Consider the following 15,098-nt stretch of genomic DNA (forward strand, 5'->3'; position numbering starts at 1 on the left):
ATGCCAAGAGGCTCATCAGCTGGGCTGCTTTGTTAGTCAGAAACCATTTTATTAGTCGAGGCTCTCTTGAAAACATTTATCTCTGTATTGCTACTTCATGCAAAGTTTTACTACTGAAAACAAAGTTTCTGTAGTCTCTTACAATACATGCTTAAACAGAGAGATGTGACAAACTCCCCTGTTCTTATTCTGACAGATTATTTGGTGGATTTCTGAGAACCTGTCAACATGTCATTCTTTTGACCCCATTCAAGAATTTATCATTGGTAGGTATTTCTTTTCCTGCATACCCTAGTTGTGACTTAAGGAGAAGCCATGATGTCACAAACTGACTCTCTTATTTACAAACTTTTTGGTTATGACTTATAACCATTTTGGTTAACTGACCTGCATTTTGTGGTGTTAGAGACAGTATCAGTAGTTTAGAAGATGCATAGATCTCTCAAGATCAGATTGGCAGTAAAACTTTCCAAATGCATTCTTCTGTCTAGTAGGAGAAATAGATTTATCATTTTTTTAGGTCACTGGAGAGCAAATTCTCTATCTGGCTCCTGTCTTGGATATCTGGGATGTAAATAATTGAGATTGGAGCGGAGGAACAAATCTCCTGTAGCCTAGCCCAAACCATTTTTTCATAAGGATTTGGCATATCATGATACTCTCTTCTGATAGCTGATTCCTCAGCCTAGCCAGTGCATGTCCTGTGCCCTGAGCCTTTGTACAAAGGACCCCTGCAGTGCTGAGCTGTAGCCAAGCAGCTGACCCAGCCCTGCAGCCATCTGGACTTCTCTTCCTCCTTTTGTGCACAGAATGGGACCGGTTCCACCATGGAGGAAGCTGTTTCAGAGACAGCAGCAGGATTTGTCCCTAAAAAAGTGTTAGATAAGGAACTGACTGTGAAGCCTACTCTTGTTAACTGATAGGTTATACAATCTTGCCCTTACAAATCTTTTTACATTGTATTCAGCCTCCCTGTACTGCAGAATGTGTCCAGAAACTCACAACCTGGATAAACTTTTGCCCTACACATCACTGCTTGACTGGATTGGGGTAAGATAACGGCTGGTACTTTAATAGCTAGAGGGAGTCTATTTTTTTTCCTTTAGTTCAACCTTTAACTTGTATGCCTTACCTTTTCATAGACATGCTCTAAATCCATATCTGTGCTTTATGCCCATTTTATTTTGTCAAGTCTTAACCTTCGTGGTGTCTTCCTTGAGTCCTATTTTTTGTCAACAAAGAAAAGCTTTTATAAAACAAGAACAGCTACTATAATGGAACAGATGATAAGTCTCTCAGTTTTCATGATGAGGTATTAATTTATTGCTTATCATACGAAGTCTATGATGAATACAAAATATATTTAACCAGGAAAATCATGCAGTTATTTCCAAGACAAACAGTATCAGTAGAGTTAAGACTTATGAGGAAGTTTGCAGAAGTAAAATAACTCTAGGCAAGATCCTACAGTTAGAGCAAATAGCTTATTTTAATTTCTCTGATCTGACACTGTTCTAATATGTTGTCTTTTTTAAAATGAGATGAATGAGAAAAATATCTTCCATATTTCTTTTTGGCAAAACTGAATGTACAATTTTGGCTAGCTAGCTAGTTTCACAAAGGAAACGGGTAATGGAGATTCACTTAGATACCCAAACAGGCCCATGTTTTATGCTAAATGATTTATATTCTTACAATTTGTCTGTATTTCTAGATTATCCCTGGAGTAATATGTGCAACAGACATTATTTCTCTACCTGTGTTAAAGGTAAGTTCCAGTATAAAACCACATTCATATTTGCAGGTTAGGAGCTTTTTTTTTTTTGTGGGGTGGGGGTGTGCTAAATACTAATGAAGCTGTGTCCCCACAGCCCTATCAAAAAATACGGGCGAACAGAAAATTGCCTTGTTTAAACTGTCTTATGCATATACTAAAATACCAGCTATTCAGACTGATGTTTGCTAGCTCAAAGATGTATTTTCTCCCTTTTCTGAAGAGACTACTTCCATTCAACAGGGAGGGTCCTCCAAGAATTAATTCATGTTAGATTTGATTGATACCTCTTCATTTTGTGACTTCATTAGCTGGAGGTAAACTTGGCACAACAGACATGTAGGTTTTCTACATAATCTCTATGTATACCCACTTTGAGGGATATTTCATTGTGCTGCTATTGGTACCAGTGGTTCATGACCCTCTCACTTTTTGTCCAGAGCATCCTGCGATTGCACTGATGTCAGGGCTTTGGCTACCTAAGTCTAGACAAATTCCTGCACAGCCTGGAAAAGGCAGTGAGCTGGATGGGGAGGGCACATGCTCTTTGGGTAGGAAATTGTACTTTCCACTGAAAACAGCATGAATGATTCTACCCGTCTTCCATTCCACTCCCTCAGCTCCAGTTTAGAGAAATACTTGAAATTTTCCTAAGTGTTCCCTACAAAATATGAAAGAAGCTTTTAATAAGCAGCTTGTTGTGGAGGGCTAATGGGAAGAGTCAGAGCTTGAACCCAACAGTACCAGCAACACATGGGAGTAGACTCTGGATACATGACAATATTGTTTCATGTAGCGCTTAAAAGACGTGAGAGTCTGTTTCCTCCCCAGTGCTTATAATTAGCTCATAAAGCTTCAGCGTTCACAAAATTTTTTAAAATCAGTGAAATTACCCACTGTTCACTTACTCCACAACACTGTATCACAGCTGTGCTGCTACAGATTCACAACTGTTGTCCAGGAATCGGGCTTTGCATGCTTTGCTTGGGAGGGCTGCCCTGAGAACTGGGACACCTGGGAAAATCAGATCTTGAGAAAATTTGTTGCTAGATAATCCCTGTAATTCACTGAGGTCAAAGTTAGCAGGCCTTTAATTTGTCTGAGATTGAACCTCAAGCCCCTGGGGGCAAATGCCTTTAGCAGCTATACTTCCTGATTGTAGAACTCATTTCCTATTTCTGTCTGAAACCTAAACAGATTGAAAAGGTCAGAGTTGAACTAAAGACAAATATTTCCTGCTACTTTTGACTGCAAATGACTCTGACTCTTGAGTGAGGACAAAGATGATAATATACAGGGTAAGGTTTAGTGCTTTGGTTGCTTTGTACCGCTCCAGTGACACGAACCCACCATAGCTTGAGTTAAACTGGTCAGTTCTTGGGGTTTCAGTTGGTGTGTGTTGTTGGCATCACAAGTCAGACCCTGGTGACAAATCTGGTCATATAAGTAGTATTTCTTTTGCAAAGATTTTATGGCATTTCACAGAAACAATGGTGAATTGTCACTTTGAGAAGCTTTTTGGAGTTCTCAAGCCAATGAATTGTTGAGAGCCTTTGGGAGGGCTGTGTCCATATTCACAAAAAAATTGTGCTATTTGGGTAACAGGTGTATTTTTATCACTAAATTCCTGTTCAGCAAGAGATATTGAGAGAGAACAGTCAGAGTCCAATTGTCAAAAAGCTTTACATAAGGATTGTAATTAATAAGAGTCTGTTTTGGGTTTTGGTTGTTTTTTTTTCCTTTTTCAACACAGAAGCCAAATTTGAAGGGGTGCAAATAGGCTTGATCAGAAGGGGAGAAAATAGGAGGAGGTCCAGGAGAAGAGTGAAGATGTGTAGTGCAAGCAGTTGTTACAGAGATCAGCACAGGAAAAGGCAGCCTCTCCCTCATGCTGTGCTGAGCCACTGAGGTTGAAGAGTGATGTTTTAAGGAGTAACTGCCTGTGCAGCTAGTACTTAGTTACACGGCTCTCTGAATACCTTCAGTGCTGGGGAGGCATAGCACTACAGTTCCCAAGGAAAGCACATGCGCCTCTTAAAGGTCATTGGCACCCTGCATCCTTTCAGAGGGGTATAACAGCTCTCTTTGTCTTCAGTTAAAACACCACTACTTGTGAAAGGCTTCATGGGAGCTTTTCATGGATTGCAACCTGGTAAGGCCTTGCTTTGCCTTCTGGTAATACAATGTCTTTTAGGTGTTCATGCTTAGGTATTAATTCCTCACTCTCTAGAAATGTCTGCAAAATAAACACCACCTAAGATGAAGCAGCCCTCTCTTTCTGGTCCTTGCCCTGATGATCCTCAAGGAATAAGAGATTAAAATAATCTTTTATTTTAAACTTTTGACTTCTTAATGAGATCTAATACAGTGCAGGTTTTCATTGGTGTCTGCTTTTAATTCTGAAGTCTACCACTTCCTGTTACAGACTCAATATAGGAAAGAAACTTGCTGTCTTGCTTCCCCCTGCCACACATCAAACAAAATCCAGTGTGGCCTGAATGCAATTTTGCAGTGGTGGTTCTGTTGCAGTTGCATAAATTAGTCACTAGATGATACCCTTACGCTATATTCTTGATATTTGTCTGATTTCATATTGGTAACATTTAGGCAACATACTGCAGTACTGGGTTGTAGATCTTGTTAGTTAGCTCCAGCAAGGTGAACATATGATGCCATATGCACTCCTAGTTTCCAGCTGCTAAATATAACTAACATGAAGCAAAAAGGGGATTTATTTTTCTCTGCTGCAGCTATAACAATAAAGCAGCAATCAGCACTGGCAGCAAGAGGGAAGTGGCTGGCAGGATTGAGTCTCTGCAACTTATTTTCCTTGGCAAATTGTAGTTTATGGTAGGAAGTGGTTTTAAAGGCTTCTGATGTTTTCTTCTAAAGTTATTGTCATTGTAGAAAAGTAGGGGAGAGAGAGCAAAATCCAACATGTTAATGCAAGACAGAGGAACATTGTGAACTCAAACTTCTCTTCCTTCAAACGTCACTACTGTAGTGTCTGTATGGGAAGGTAAATGTATATAAAGGGGGGCAAGAACAGCTAGTACCATCTCTTGTTTTTTAAAACTGCCAAAAAGAAATGCCTTAATCTAATCTCTTCGTCAGCAATGATCACATCGCTCCCCCTTTATAAACAGTGGCTTCACATCTTTATACCCTAGTCCAAGAACTAGTGCAGGAAACCAGTGTGTGTGTGTTTGGGTTTTTTTCCTCCTGTCTGTTCACAGTGGAGTTTCAATTAATTTCAGCATTAGAGCCAAAGGCTTTAGAATTGCTATGGAAATGTTTGGATTTTGTTTGGTTTTTTTTTTCTGGGATGAGGCACTGTTACTTGAGGTGGGCAAATGGATGTTTGCAATGTAAGTATTAATGCAGCTTGAAAATAGTGGCAGCCTGCAGCTGCTGGGGTCATGGTGATATTCCTCTATTTGAAACTACTAGAAACCTGGAATGCGATTTATTTGACCAAATGTAAACATTTACGTCTAAGTCAGTTGCCTAAGGCTCCTTTTACAGTCAGTGGAAGTCTAGACAATATGGCCAGTGCAGTCTGTGGTGCAGTTCTTGCCTTCCCATCCCAAACATCTGAAACAGGTCAGATGGATTATGACCTAGAAGTACTCATTTCATCCCAGTGACTTTAAAGGATCCTAAGGTGGCAAAATATCTGCATTACAGACACCAAATCTTGACCTCACATTTAAGTAAGTGCTACCCCTGCTGCCAAATCAAGCAAATTAAAGTACTGGAAAAAATAGTGTAACTGCTTTTGTTTAACTTTTTTCACTTAGATTGTTATGAAGCTACATTAATCACAGTTCTTTCCAATCACTTAGTGGGAGGGTGATTAGGTATTTCTTTAAGAGTGCAGCTTGTTATTCATGCTTTCCTTGCAATACTTTCCAGTTCCAAAACTCCAAAGGCTTCTGGGAGAAACTCAGCTCAAACTTGGAGAGTGTGAAGTATGCAGAGCCACACTTGCATTACCACAATAATGTGCTCAGGAGGGAATGGCGTAACCTTTCAGAAGAGGTAAATATGTATGCGCTGAAACAGTCTCCAGAGCTGCCTCTGAAGTGGATCTTTTAAAGCCAAACACAGAATAGTTAGCTTTTTATTTTATTTTATTTGGGGGATAAAGAAATGGGAATCTGATTATGAGAAGTGCAAAGACTTGCAGTCATTTTACTTATAAGGTGATTGCCTGTAAGACTTACTCTGTTAAAATAATGCAAGAAACTAAACAGAAGCAGAGCTTGCATGTACCTGTATTGTTATGTAAGTTAGATGTGTGTGAGTGCCTGTGAGCATGGGTAGTTGGAAGGTGGGTTGAAGCCCCACGGTACATTATTTCCATTCAAAGGGAAAACCAGCTTAATTTCTCATCTGTATTTTATCAGAGAGTATTTTAATTGGCCTTCTACTTTGTTCATTTGGGGATTTTTGTTTGTTTACAAACCAGAGAGAGGAGAGAACAACCACAGCATATTTGAGGAATATTTTTGAAAATGCCAAAAAGTAGGTACCATTTTCTATTATATTTACCCTTTCTTATTTTTTTGAAGTATGTTGAAGGATTTAATGTGCCATTTCAATAGTTGATTAGGTATCTGATTAGATATCTTACTTTAAAGATTATCCAGCTGAAAATCAATTATTGGAATCCTTGTAATCACTACAGCATGATCTGAAATATCCAGGCCTCTAGAGCTGGGCAGTTTATGGTAGACATGAAGAGCTATTCTTATGCAACCCAGACAGATAGAATTTTTTAAATGATGTTTAATATCTTTACTAAATGTAGTCACATGTACAGTTCTTGGATTTCTTTAGCTGTCTTTGAAAGATCAAAGGGTCAGTTAAGTTTTTTAATGTCCTTATGAAATCCTTTAGAGTAATGCATATGAAACAAGCTGATTTTTGTTTCAAACCCTAGGGTGCTTTCTCATCTGGACAGTTGGGACTCTGGTAAGTAAAACTCGTCTTGATGTAGGCCTTAGCTGTAAGGTTTATTAGAATATTTCCATCTAGCTGTTGTTGGCTAAAAATAAATTGCTCTGTGTGTTTTCAGCACTGAAGAGTTTGAGGCATTAAGATGAGTGGTTATTAAATTAGAGGAAAACTTTTTCTATGATAGTAGTGGTAGGATCATATACTGACTAGGAAACCTTTGAAAATTAAGTTCCTACTGCATATTGTATCTAACAACGTAAGCAGTAAACCTTTGTCTGCCTAACGATTTCTTCTTCAGGATTTTTCTCCTGGAGTAGAGTATCAATGACGCCATGTTACTGTTGAGTCTTGTCCACTTATAGCTGCCTTTGCAACTCTAGAACTTGTGTACAGTAGGAGATTATGGCAGGTGAAAAATCATGGCGTAGAGAAAGCAGACGTGCAATGAATTTCCCTAGGCCAGGAACACTTGAGATTTTGTGATGCTCAGTTCTTCTGTCACAAATAAGTAAAACTGAAGTTAGTAGTAAATTATGTTTCTGCTGTTCACACACCAGTGCCTTCTCTGTGCCCTGCCACTGTGTGCTGTGAAATGATGCTGATCTAAGTGCTGCTCACTCCTTTTATTACGAAGAATTTCCAGTGCATTGATTTCCAGCCCCTAACACCCATCATCTGCAACACTGCTGGTTATTGCTATGGGCACTGACTTTGAGGGACCTGGTATCATCTTTGCTAGTCTCAGGTTCATGTTTTCCAAAGGTGCTTATTGATAAAGAAGTCAGATGTTTGACTGTTACTAGAGAATTTCTAGACAGGTGCCAGCCGGTAACAAGCGTCAATGTAGTGTATCTTCCCTGTAGGTTTTTCTTCAGGTCCTTTGAAATCAAGCAACACAGATCTTTGTGCTGCTAAGTGGTGGAGTAAATATATTTCAAAATGAGCAAAGATGACTGGAAAGAACTTCGTAAAAAATTTAGCACTTGGGTCTGTAAAACGTTGCCTTGATTTTATGCTACATGATGAAATAGGAGATTGGTTTTCTTCCTTTGTTAGTAGACAGGAAGCACTGATTAGGAAATACAGGGCATTAAATTTAAGTAGGTACTCTAACCTCCTTCCATTTAGTTGGAAAAGTTGTGTTCTTTTTACATAGTGGTCTGCAAATCTGAGTAACAGAAGCAGCCAGACCATGGGAGAGAACCAGGAAAGGGGGAGGTGATTCTGTGGAGTATTTACTTTGTGTCTAGCCATTTCCTTGGAAAACCCATGCAGCTGTTCTAGCTTGTTTGTTTGTAAATGACAAGTTCTAAATAGCATATGCATTTGCACTGGTGTTACCAGAAGGTTCTCTGAGCCTCTTTGCTCTACTGAATCACCACACTGTGATAACTCTCCCTTAAATATCAAAGAAAAGAGTAATGCAAATGAAGTGTAAAGTGGCGTGACAGGCTTGTGTTCCTCTATGCTCAGTGTTAAGCACTTGAGGGAGAAGATGGCAGATACAGGGTTATTTTCCATTCCTCAGTTCTCTCTTACATGATCCTTGATTCTTCACTATCTTAGTTCTGTAGGTGAGTAGATCAAACCACAACTTCTGTTTGTTTGTGTATGTTTCTAAGTACTTCTGAAGCTGGTTGAAGTCTCGTCTCGTGGTATTTCTATAGTGTCATGTCCTTGAATGATTCTTGCTCTGTTTATTTCAGAGGAAAGGCTAGTACCTCTCTTTCAAGAGGAAGATTATCAGCAGCAATTACTAATGGGACTGGTATGTGCTTTTGTCACAGTGTGCACTAGAGGACGCACAACCTCAACAAATGTAAAGAGTAAGCTTATAAGTTTGAGTGCTGAGTAGAAGCTCACCCAAAGTAGCTATGGGACAAACATGGTATTTCCTAAGTTTTGGAGTTCATAGTCATGATATATCATCTTAACAGGTCATGATATCATAAGGCATTGGGGAAAAACAGCAATGGAAAGTTCATTTGTCAAAATGCTTTTTGCATTCAACTTTTTGCTTTTTGCAAGCTTTTTGCATACAATTTTTCTTTGGCTAGAAATTGTTATTCCATCCTCCTGGAGTTCATCATAATCTGTCAGTTATTTTTGGACTACTTTACATCCTTAAAACATGTATAGGTGAATTCCCCATCCACTGCTTCCCTCAAAGAGAAGATCACAGATCTTCTGCTCCTCAATTTAACATGTTTTTTACTGTCTCCTTTTCCTTCTACCTCACTTCTGGGACTACTATGGCTATTCTGAGGTCCCTTCCTCTTTTGCACTGTTTTCACTGATGATCTCCCCAAAGGATCTACCATCCTGATGCTTCTGGGTAATAAATCCTATCTCAAATCCCTACCTATCCTCCCTCTGTCTAAATACACACCTTCGCTTATCTCTTTTTCTCTTACTATTAAAACCAAATAGAACTCTTCAACATGCACTGGAAGGTCTCAGCTCTGCATCTGTGAAGAGCATATCAGCACTGTCCTGTCCAAATCTAAGGCAAATTTTCATTCTTTTCAGTCTTGTCCCCTTGTTTCCAAGTTCTGCCTCTCATTCTCTGAAGCTTCTCTACGTTCCTTCCCTGCAGTTTATTTAGATCCAAAAAGTAGGTCACTGCTGTCCTTTGTCTATGCTTTCCTAATACCTATATTGCTGTCCTGACACATTGAGATTAATCTACTTGTAAACTGCTTGAGACAGAGATTTTTATTTGCTTCAGTTTTTCTCTGAGCTTTGAAACAAATAACGCTTCATAGTAATTCTCAGCAAAGAACCAGCATGGACTTGAGTTGCAATCAGAAGCTATGTGAGGTCAGAGAATATTTCAGAAAGCAGAGGGTAGGGAGTGGCATGGACTGTATGATAACAAACATCTGATTTTAAAGACTTTACAATTAATGTTTAACCTGAAGTTGCCATTAATCTCTCAGGTTCTTGGCTACTACCACAAACTGTATTTGTGCTAGTTTTGTCTGTCATAAAATCCCTCAGGTTTATTTGTATGTAATAAGTACTTATATTCTCAGGATTCAGCGTTCATATTAAAATCCTTCTTTCACCCTGTTCACTTGGCTTGACCCAGATAGATGTAAGAACTGTAAGCTCTTTCTATTCAATGTCATTGAAAGTTTAATTTAGCCCTCATTTTGCTGAATTTGCACCAAGTAACCATTTTGAATGTTCAGATCTGCCATTGAATTCGGCAAGCTTGTATGGTAGCTTGGGATCTCACTCTGAACTGGAGTTTTGTAAAGAGGAAAGTTTTGTTGTGCTAATTTGTATTGATCAGGCCCTGCACCTGGTGGGGCTTTTGCATCTTTTTGGAGGTGCCATAAGGACACTCAATTGTTGGCTTTTTTTCCTAGATGGTTGCTCAGCTAAAGGATCACCTTATGAGACATCTACAGTATGTAGGAAAAAAGAAGATTGACCAAATAGTTTTGGATTACGTTGCAAACCTGGTTAGTTTGAGTTCATAGTCACTATTGTGAGCAAGCACATATTTGTCGCGGGGGAGAGTCTTGGGTATGTATTGTGTGTATATAGCACATGTTTGGTGGGAGGAGATTGTTTTTAAGATGTTTAACCGTATTTTGCTTCTTAATATTGTTTATATTGATAAAGGACATAATAATACTTAAATAATATTAAAAAGAGTTGTATTGGTCACTCAGAATACAGAAGAAACAGTTCCCTTTACAACTTGTACAAATAGGGCCTACTCCCGGAAGTGAAAACGTGAACTCATCCTGAAAGTTGAAAGAATGGTCTTTAGGTCCATTTTGTTTCCTGTAGAATACATTGCTGCATGTTTTGAATAATGAAAGTGCCATCAGGGAAATAAAAATTAAGAAAAAAAGATTTCTCTCCAATATGGCAGGAGAGTAAATCATCACTACTCCTATATACTGACTTCGATGGGCTTTTTATGAGTGTATCAGGAGACAGAGTTTTTCCTGAAGAAATCCATGTAAACTACAGTGAAATCTTGCTTTCGAAATTCTTAGTTTTCTGTCTTTCATCCTCTTAACAGAAACTTAAAAAAAAAAAAAAAAAGCTGTAAAAACTGTGACTGTTGTGCATAGAAATTATTGTACCTGGTTTTGTCTGTCTCAACATCAAATCCTTTAAGTGCAGAATATAGAGTCCACAAGAGCTCATATGGCAACTAGTAAATCATGTTCTTTGTCTTTGTGCTAGCCCTGTCACCCAATTCAGCAGAAATTCCCCACAGTGCTGTTTTCTAGGGATGGAAATCTCAGGAAACTTTCTTGAGGCTACTGGTGCCTGCATCTTTTCTGAAGTCCTGTGCAAATCGGTTGTGCTGTCGACATTACACTGTTCTCTGAGCTGCTGCAGCTTCCACTGAGGTTACTGACTTTTCTATTCAGGCCTCGCTCTATAGCTTGACAAGTTGTTTTACTGGTAATCGGCAGCCTGTTCTCTGTATCTTTATAGGAACGAAGGAAAAACTAGTGACTGATTAAAATAGAAACAGGACAGCATGAACCAAAGTTTTGTACCTGAAAACAGTGCTGAAGGAGGCAGAAATGGAATGTTTGTTCTCCTTTCATTCGTTTTCCAGTTATCATTTCCAGTTATCATCCAGTTCATTCTTAATGTAAACTAAGATAAAAAATATGAAAACACCTATGCAGCTTTGATCTGCAAGACTAAATTATTGTAGACTAAACCTTACAATCAAAACAAATCTCAGCCCTCCCCATCAGCAAACTCTTAGCTCTTAGGGCTTTTTTTTTTTAATGTCACTAAAAGCAAGAATTTGGTCAACTCAATTTTTACAGACTTCTCATTCTTGGAAAAACTAGTATAAACAAAAATAGTAAGTCTCTAAAAACTGCTTCTGCCTTCTGGCTGGTGCATCTTAGGTGGTGGTTGGAAATGTTTAGAAATTATTTCATTGTTAGCCTTGGGTTTCCCCTCATCCTAGTCAGAAACTCTTAAATCTTAAACCTTTCTATATCCTAAATGTTTGGAAATTCTTCAGGGGAATGAGTTGTTTTGATTCTTCCAGCAGTTTTCTGTAGCATCAGCAGCATGTAGCTGAGCTACTGAAACTAATGAAACAGGAAGAGATTTGAAATGATTTGCTTGTCTGCTTTCATAAAATATTTATTACATTCAGGAGCAAAGGAGTGGCTGAGAATAGGGCTCTGTGGTGTGTAGCCACTGTATAAATCAATTGCAGCTGAAGTTGAAGTAGCCAGGACATGGAAGCATTAATAGTTTCTCATAAAACAACAGACTAGTGGCTGGTTGCTGTCAGGGAACTGTGTGTATTTGTATACAGAGAAGTAACCTGGGGAAGTGTGAATGAAATGTCTCGGTGGGAAATCCCTTGTTTGCCAAGGAGCTCTGCAGAGCCTGAGTATGCCTGGTTACCAGTTCACATGCCACCTAGCCTGCAGTAATTGTTTGAATGTCCATATTCTCTCTCCCCTGCAAGCTCTTTATCTTAGCTTTACTCCATATCTGTTTCTCTCATTCTTTTCATTTCAGAAGGGCAGGGAAGGGGGGAAATAACTTACAGAAGCAGCATGACATTTGCAGCCCTGACAGCAAGTGGAAGAGGAGTCAGAGTGAACAGATAGCCTGAGGCACAAGAGACAGACCAGAATAAACTGTTCAAATTTCTCTGAATGTGGCTGCAGTGGCTGCACCTTTTTGGCTGGTGTCTGTGGCTAGCTGTCATCTAACGTGGTCTCAGCTGTGGGGGAATAGAAGACAGACACCATTTGGATTTGAGTTTCCTCAGAAGGAGGAGGACTGCCTCGTATCCCCTGTGCAGGAGGGAATCTGGAAGACAGCAAGACCCTGTCTTACTCCCTTTTCTCCTTTTCTCCTGACTCTTTTCTTTGGTTGCTTCCATGTCTTTCCTGTAGAAACAGCCACAGGAGCTGAGCACTTGTGGTTCCAAATAACTTTAGTGGAACTTCAGTCTACTCAGCATCTTTGCCTGGAAATGTAGATGTTTCAGGACAGCAAGGTGCTTTGCAAATGTCAGCCTAGGCCCTGCTGCATGCACTGTCTCACTGTTGATCATGTCTTCTCTCACTAGTTTAGAGCACTCCAAGGGAAATGGCTTCTGATACTTGCCCAGAAAAACCTCGTATTGTATGTCTTTGTTACTAAATGAAAAATGGCTTTGCCGTGAATGTATGGGTTTAGCTCTTAACTTGGTTCCCCCAGAGACCTGCTGCTAGCCTTGGAGAGGAAGCTGCCTGTACTCCCTCTATAAAACAGATAATGTTTCCTTTCTCTCATGCACTTTGCCCTGTGTGTTATATACGGAAAAAAGTTTGAGACATGGCTTCTCTTTCTGTATGTATTTTCTATGGTGTCCGTTGTGGCTGATCTCCGAAGTGAGTAGTGCTGTTGGTGATGGTGTGATGTCACAAACATGCATGTATTTAAGATTTAAGTATGTTGTGATAGCTAGGTTGACACTGACTTAAGTTGTCTTTCTATACCCTGGGAAAGCCGTAGTTTGCTGTATTGTTAAGCAAAGAATATTGATTCTGGAGTATCATACCCATGAATACAATTTGTGTTGCACAAAGAATAAGAGGTGATTCTGGAGCTTGTAAGAACCTTCCCTTCACCTCAATACTGACGTTCAGATCCAGCTGTAGCTCCCGATGCAGAGGCCTTAGCTTCACCCTGTGTGCTGGCCAGAGATGAAAGTCATTCCGGCAGCAGGCACGGTTCTCGTGAAGTTTTGATAGGACTTCTTGTGAAGTCTGAAAACTGGAAATCACTCATTTCCTGGAAAACGAGTGGAGAAAACTTGCCATACTCCAAAGAGATTAAACTGGAGCTTTCCACTGCATCCAGAAAGTATGAAGATGGAAGGTATTAGGTGGTTATTCTGCGTCAGGTAGCTGTGCAAGGCTGGCTGGACTGGTGGTAGAGGGAAAAGGTGCTACCTTGTAGAGGTACCTTGGCCAAGGTAGAGGAGAGCACTAGGGAGCATTACTGAAGACCAATATTCCTGTTCTGGCCTTTGCATATGAACTTCTCCTCTGTGTCCTTTTTTTCTCTTGCTCAGAGCCTGTGACAAGTTAGAGGTTGGAAGGGGCAGAGCCCATGAGGAGAAAAGAGAGTGGGGAAAAAGGATTCCTGGATTCTGGCCATCTTGGGGGGGAAAAGGTTTTGTAACTTCTCATGACACCTCTCTGCAAAATGGGGGTCAGACTTGCATCCTAAGAGTTTCCTGGGATTGATTGATTAGTGCACTTTGAGGCCCAGAGACAAAAGGCGTAGAGGAAGTGTCTCAATTCTGTTACTGAGATATGGAAGTGGTTACACATGACAACCGTGAGGGACTGGCTAGAGGAAGTTATTTCAACTCTTTCATGCGTGGTTTCTCTCTTTCAGCTGCAGAAGCTTCGGAGGCCCAAGTGAGAACAGGGCTTGTGGCTTTTATATGCTGACAGTCTGTACTGGAGGTCAGCCTGGAAGTGCAAAGAAGCAACAATATGGGCCAAGGGATTGGCCCATATGGGCCACTATGGACAAAAAGGAAACTCAATAGAGGAGGAGACGCATTTGCTTGTCTTGTCTTTCCTCCTTGCCAGGACTAGATTTGTGATTCCTCCTGCTGACTTTTTTCAGCAAACTGAATGTCTTCAGCATCATCCAGTTTTGTCTGGGCCCTAGGGACCTTTCCTTGCCAAATGCTTAGCCACTTGGACATGCAGTTTTTGCTTTCACGGCAAACGGATCCTGGAGAATTTGATGCAAGAGCATGAGATCAGTTGATCCCCAAGAAGCACAATGTGTTAAGATGCTGCATGTTTTGCACAATGCTTTGATGATCTGGAAGCACTTACTTTAAACTTCTGGAATAGGGCAATGCAGTTACAATTCAAATTTTAATCAATTTTACATTTTAAGCTCCTAGGAAAAAAAGATAAATACTGAAGTCTTAGTAGGAGTCTCATGATAAATTTTTTTAACATAAACTGCTGTGTGAAATGAATGAAGGTCAAGGGCCTGCTGTACACAGGCTCCTAGAAACATTCAGTCTTTTCTTTTTTGTTTTAGCTAAATCTGGTACATCGAATAATGAAAGAAGTTTGGAGGAGATATGAGCTTCATTCCCGCATCTTCTGCTTGTGAGCAAGTCATTTGCTAAAGTTTTCAACCTGCCTTTTAAAATATGGGCATAAGAATTTTGGTCTTCAACAACACTACTACTTGAACAGTCAGTGCTTACTCTACTGTGAATGTCAATATGACTGTCGTGGACTCTTTTTAATGATCCTCCTGGCCCTTTCTAAGCCAACATCAATATTAATCATATAGGCAGTTTCACAGTTCAAAGTTGCTG

General features: G+C 39.8%; 1 protein-coding gene across 2 annotated transcripts in view; it reads left to right on the forward strand.

The window, feature by feature from the left end:
• Positions 1–15,098, forward strand: part of GSAP (gamma-secretase activating protein) — a 49,481-nt gene that overhangs the window by 26,476 nt on the left and 7,907 nt on the right. For both annotated transcript variants that reach the window (XM_075491002.1, XM_075491012.1), the window contains exons 17-25: positions 197–266; positions 968–1,050; positions 1,715–1,768; positions 5,690–5,815; positions 6,246–6,301; positions 6,720–6,751; positions 8,443–8,504; positions 10,111–10,206; positions 14,813–14,883. In XM_075491002.1, the coding sequence (XP_075347117.1) occupies positions 197–266; positions 968–1,050; positions 1,715–1,768; positions 5,690–5,815; positions 6,246–6,301; positions 6,720–6,751; positions 8,443–8,504; positions 10,111–10,206; positions 14,813–14,883 (650 nt within the window). The remainder of the gene's footprint in view (positions 1–196; positions 267–967; positions 1,051–1,714; positions 1,769–5,689; positions 5,816–6,245; positions 6,302–6,719; positions 6,752–8,442; positions 8,505–10,110; positions 10,207–14,812; positions 14,884–15,098) is intronic.

This window comes from Mycteria americana, chromosome 1 (genome assembly GCF_035582795.1).
Source record: "Mycteria americana isolate JAX WOST 10 ecotype Jacksonville Zoo and Gardens chromosome 1, USCA_MyAme_1.0, whole genome shotgun sequence".
NCBI lineage: Eukaryota > Metazoa > Chordata > Aves > Ciconiiformes > Ciconiidae > Mycteria > Mycteria americana.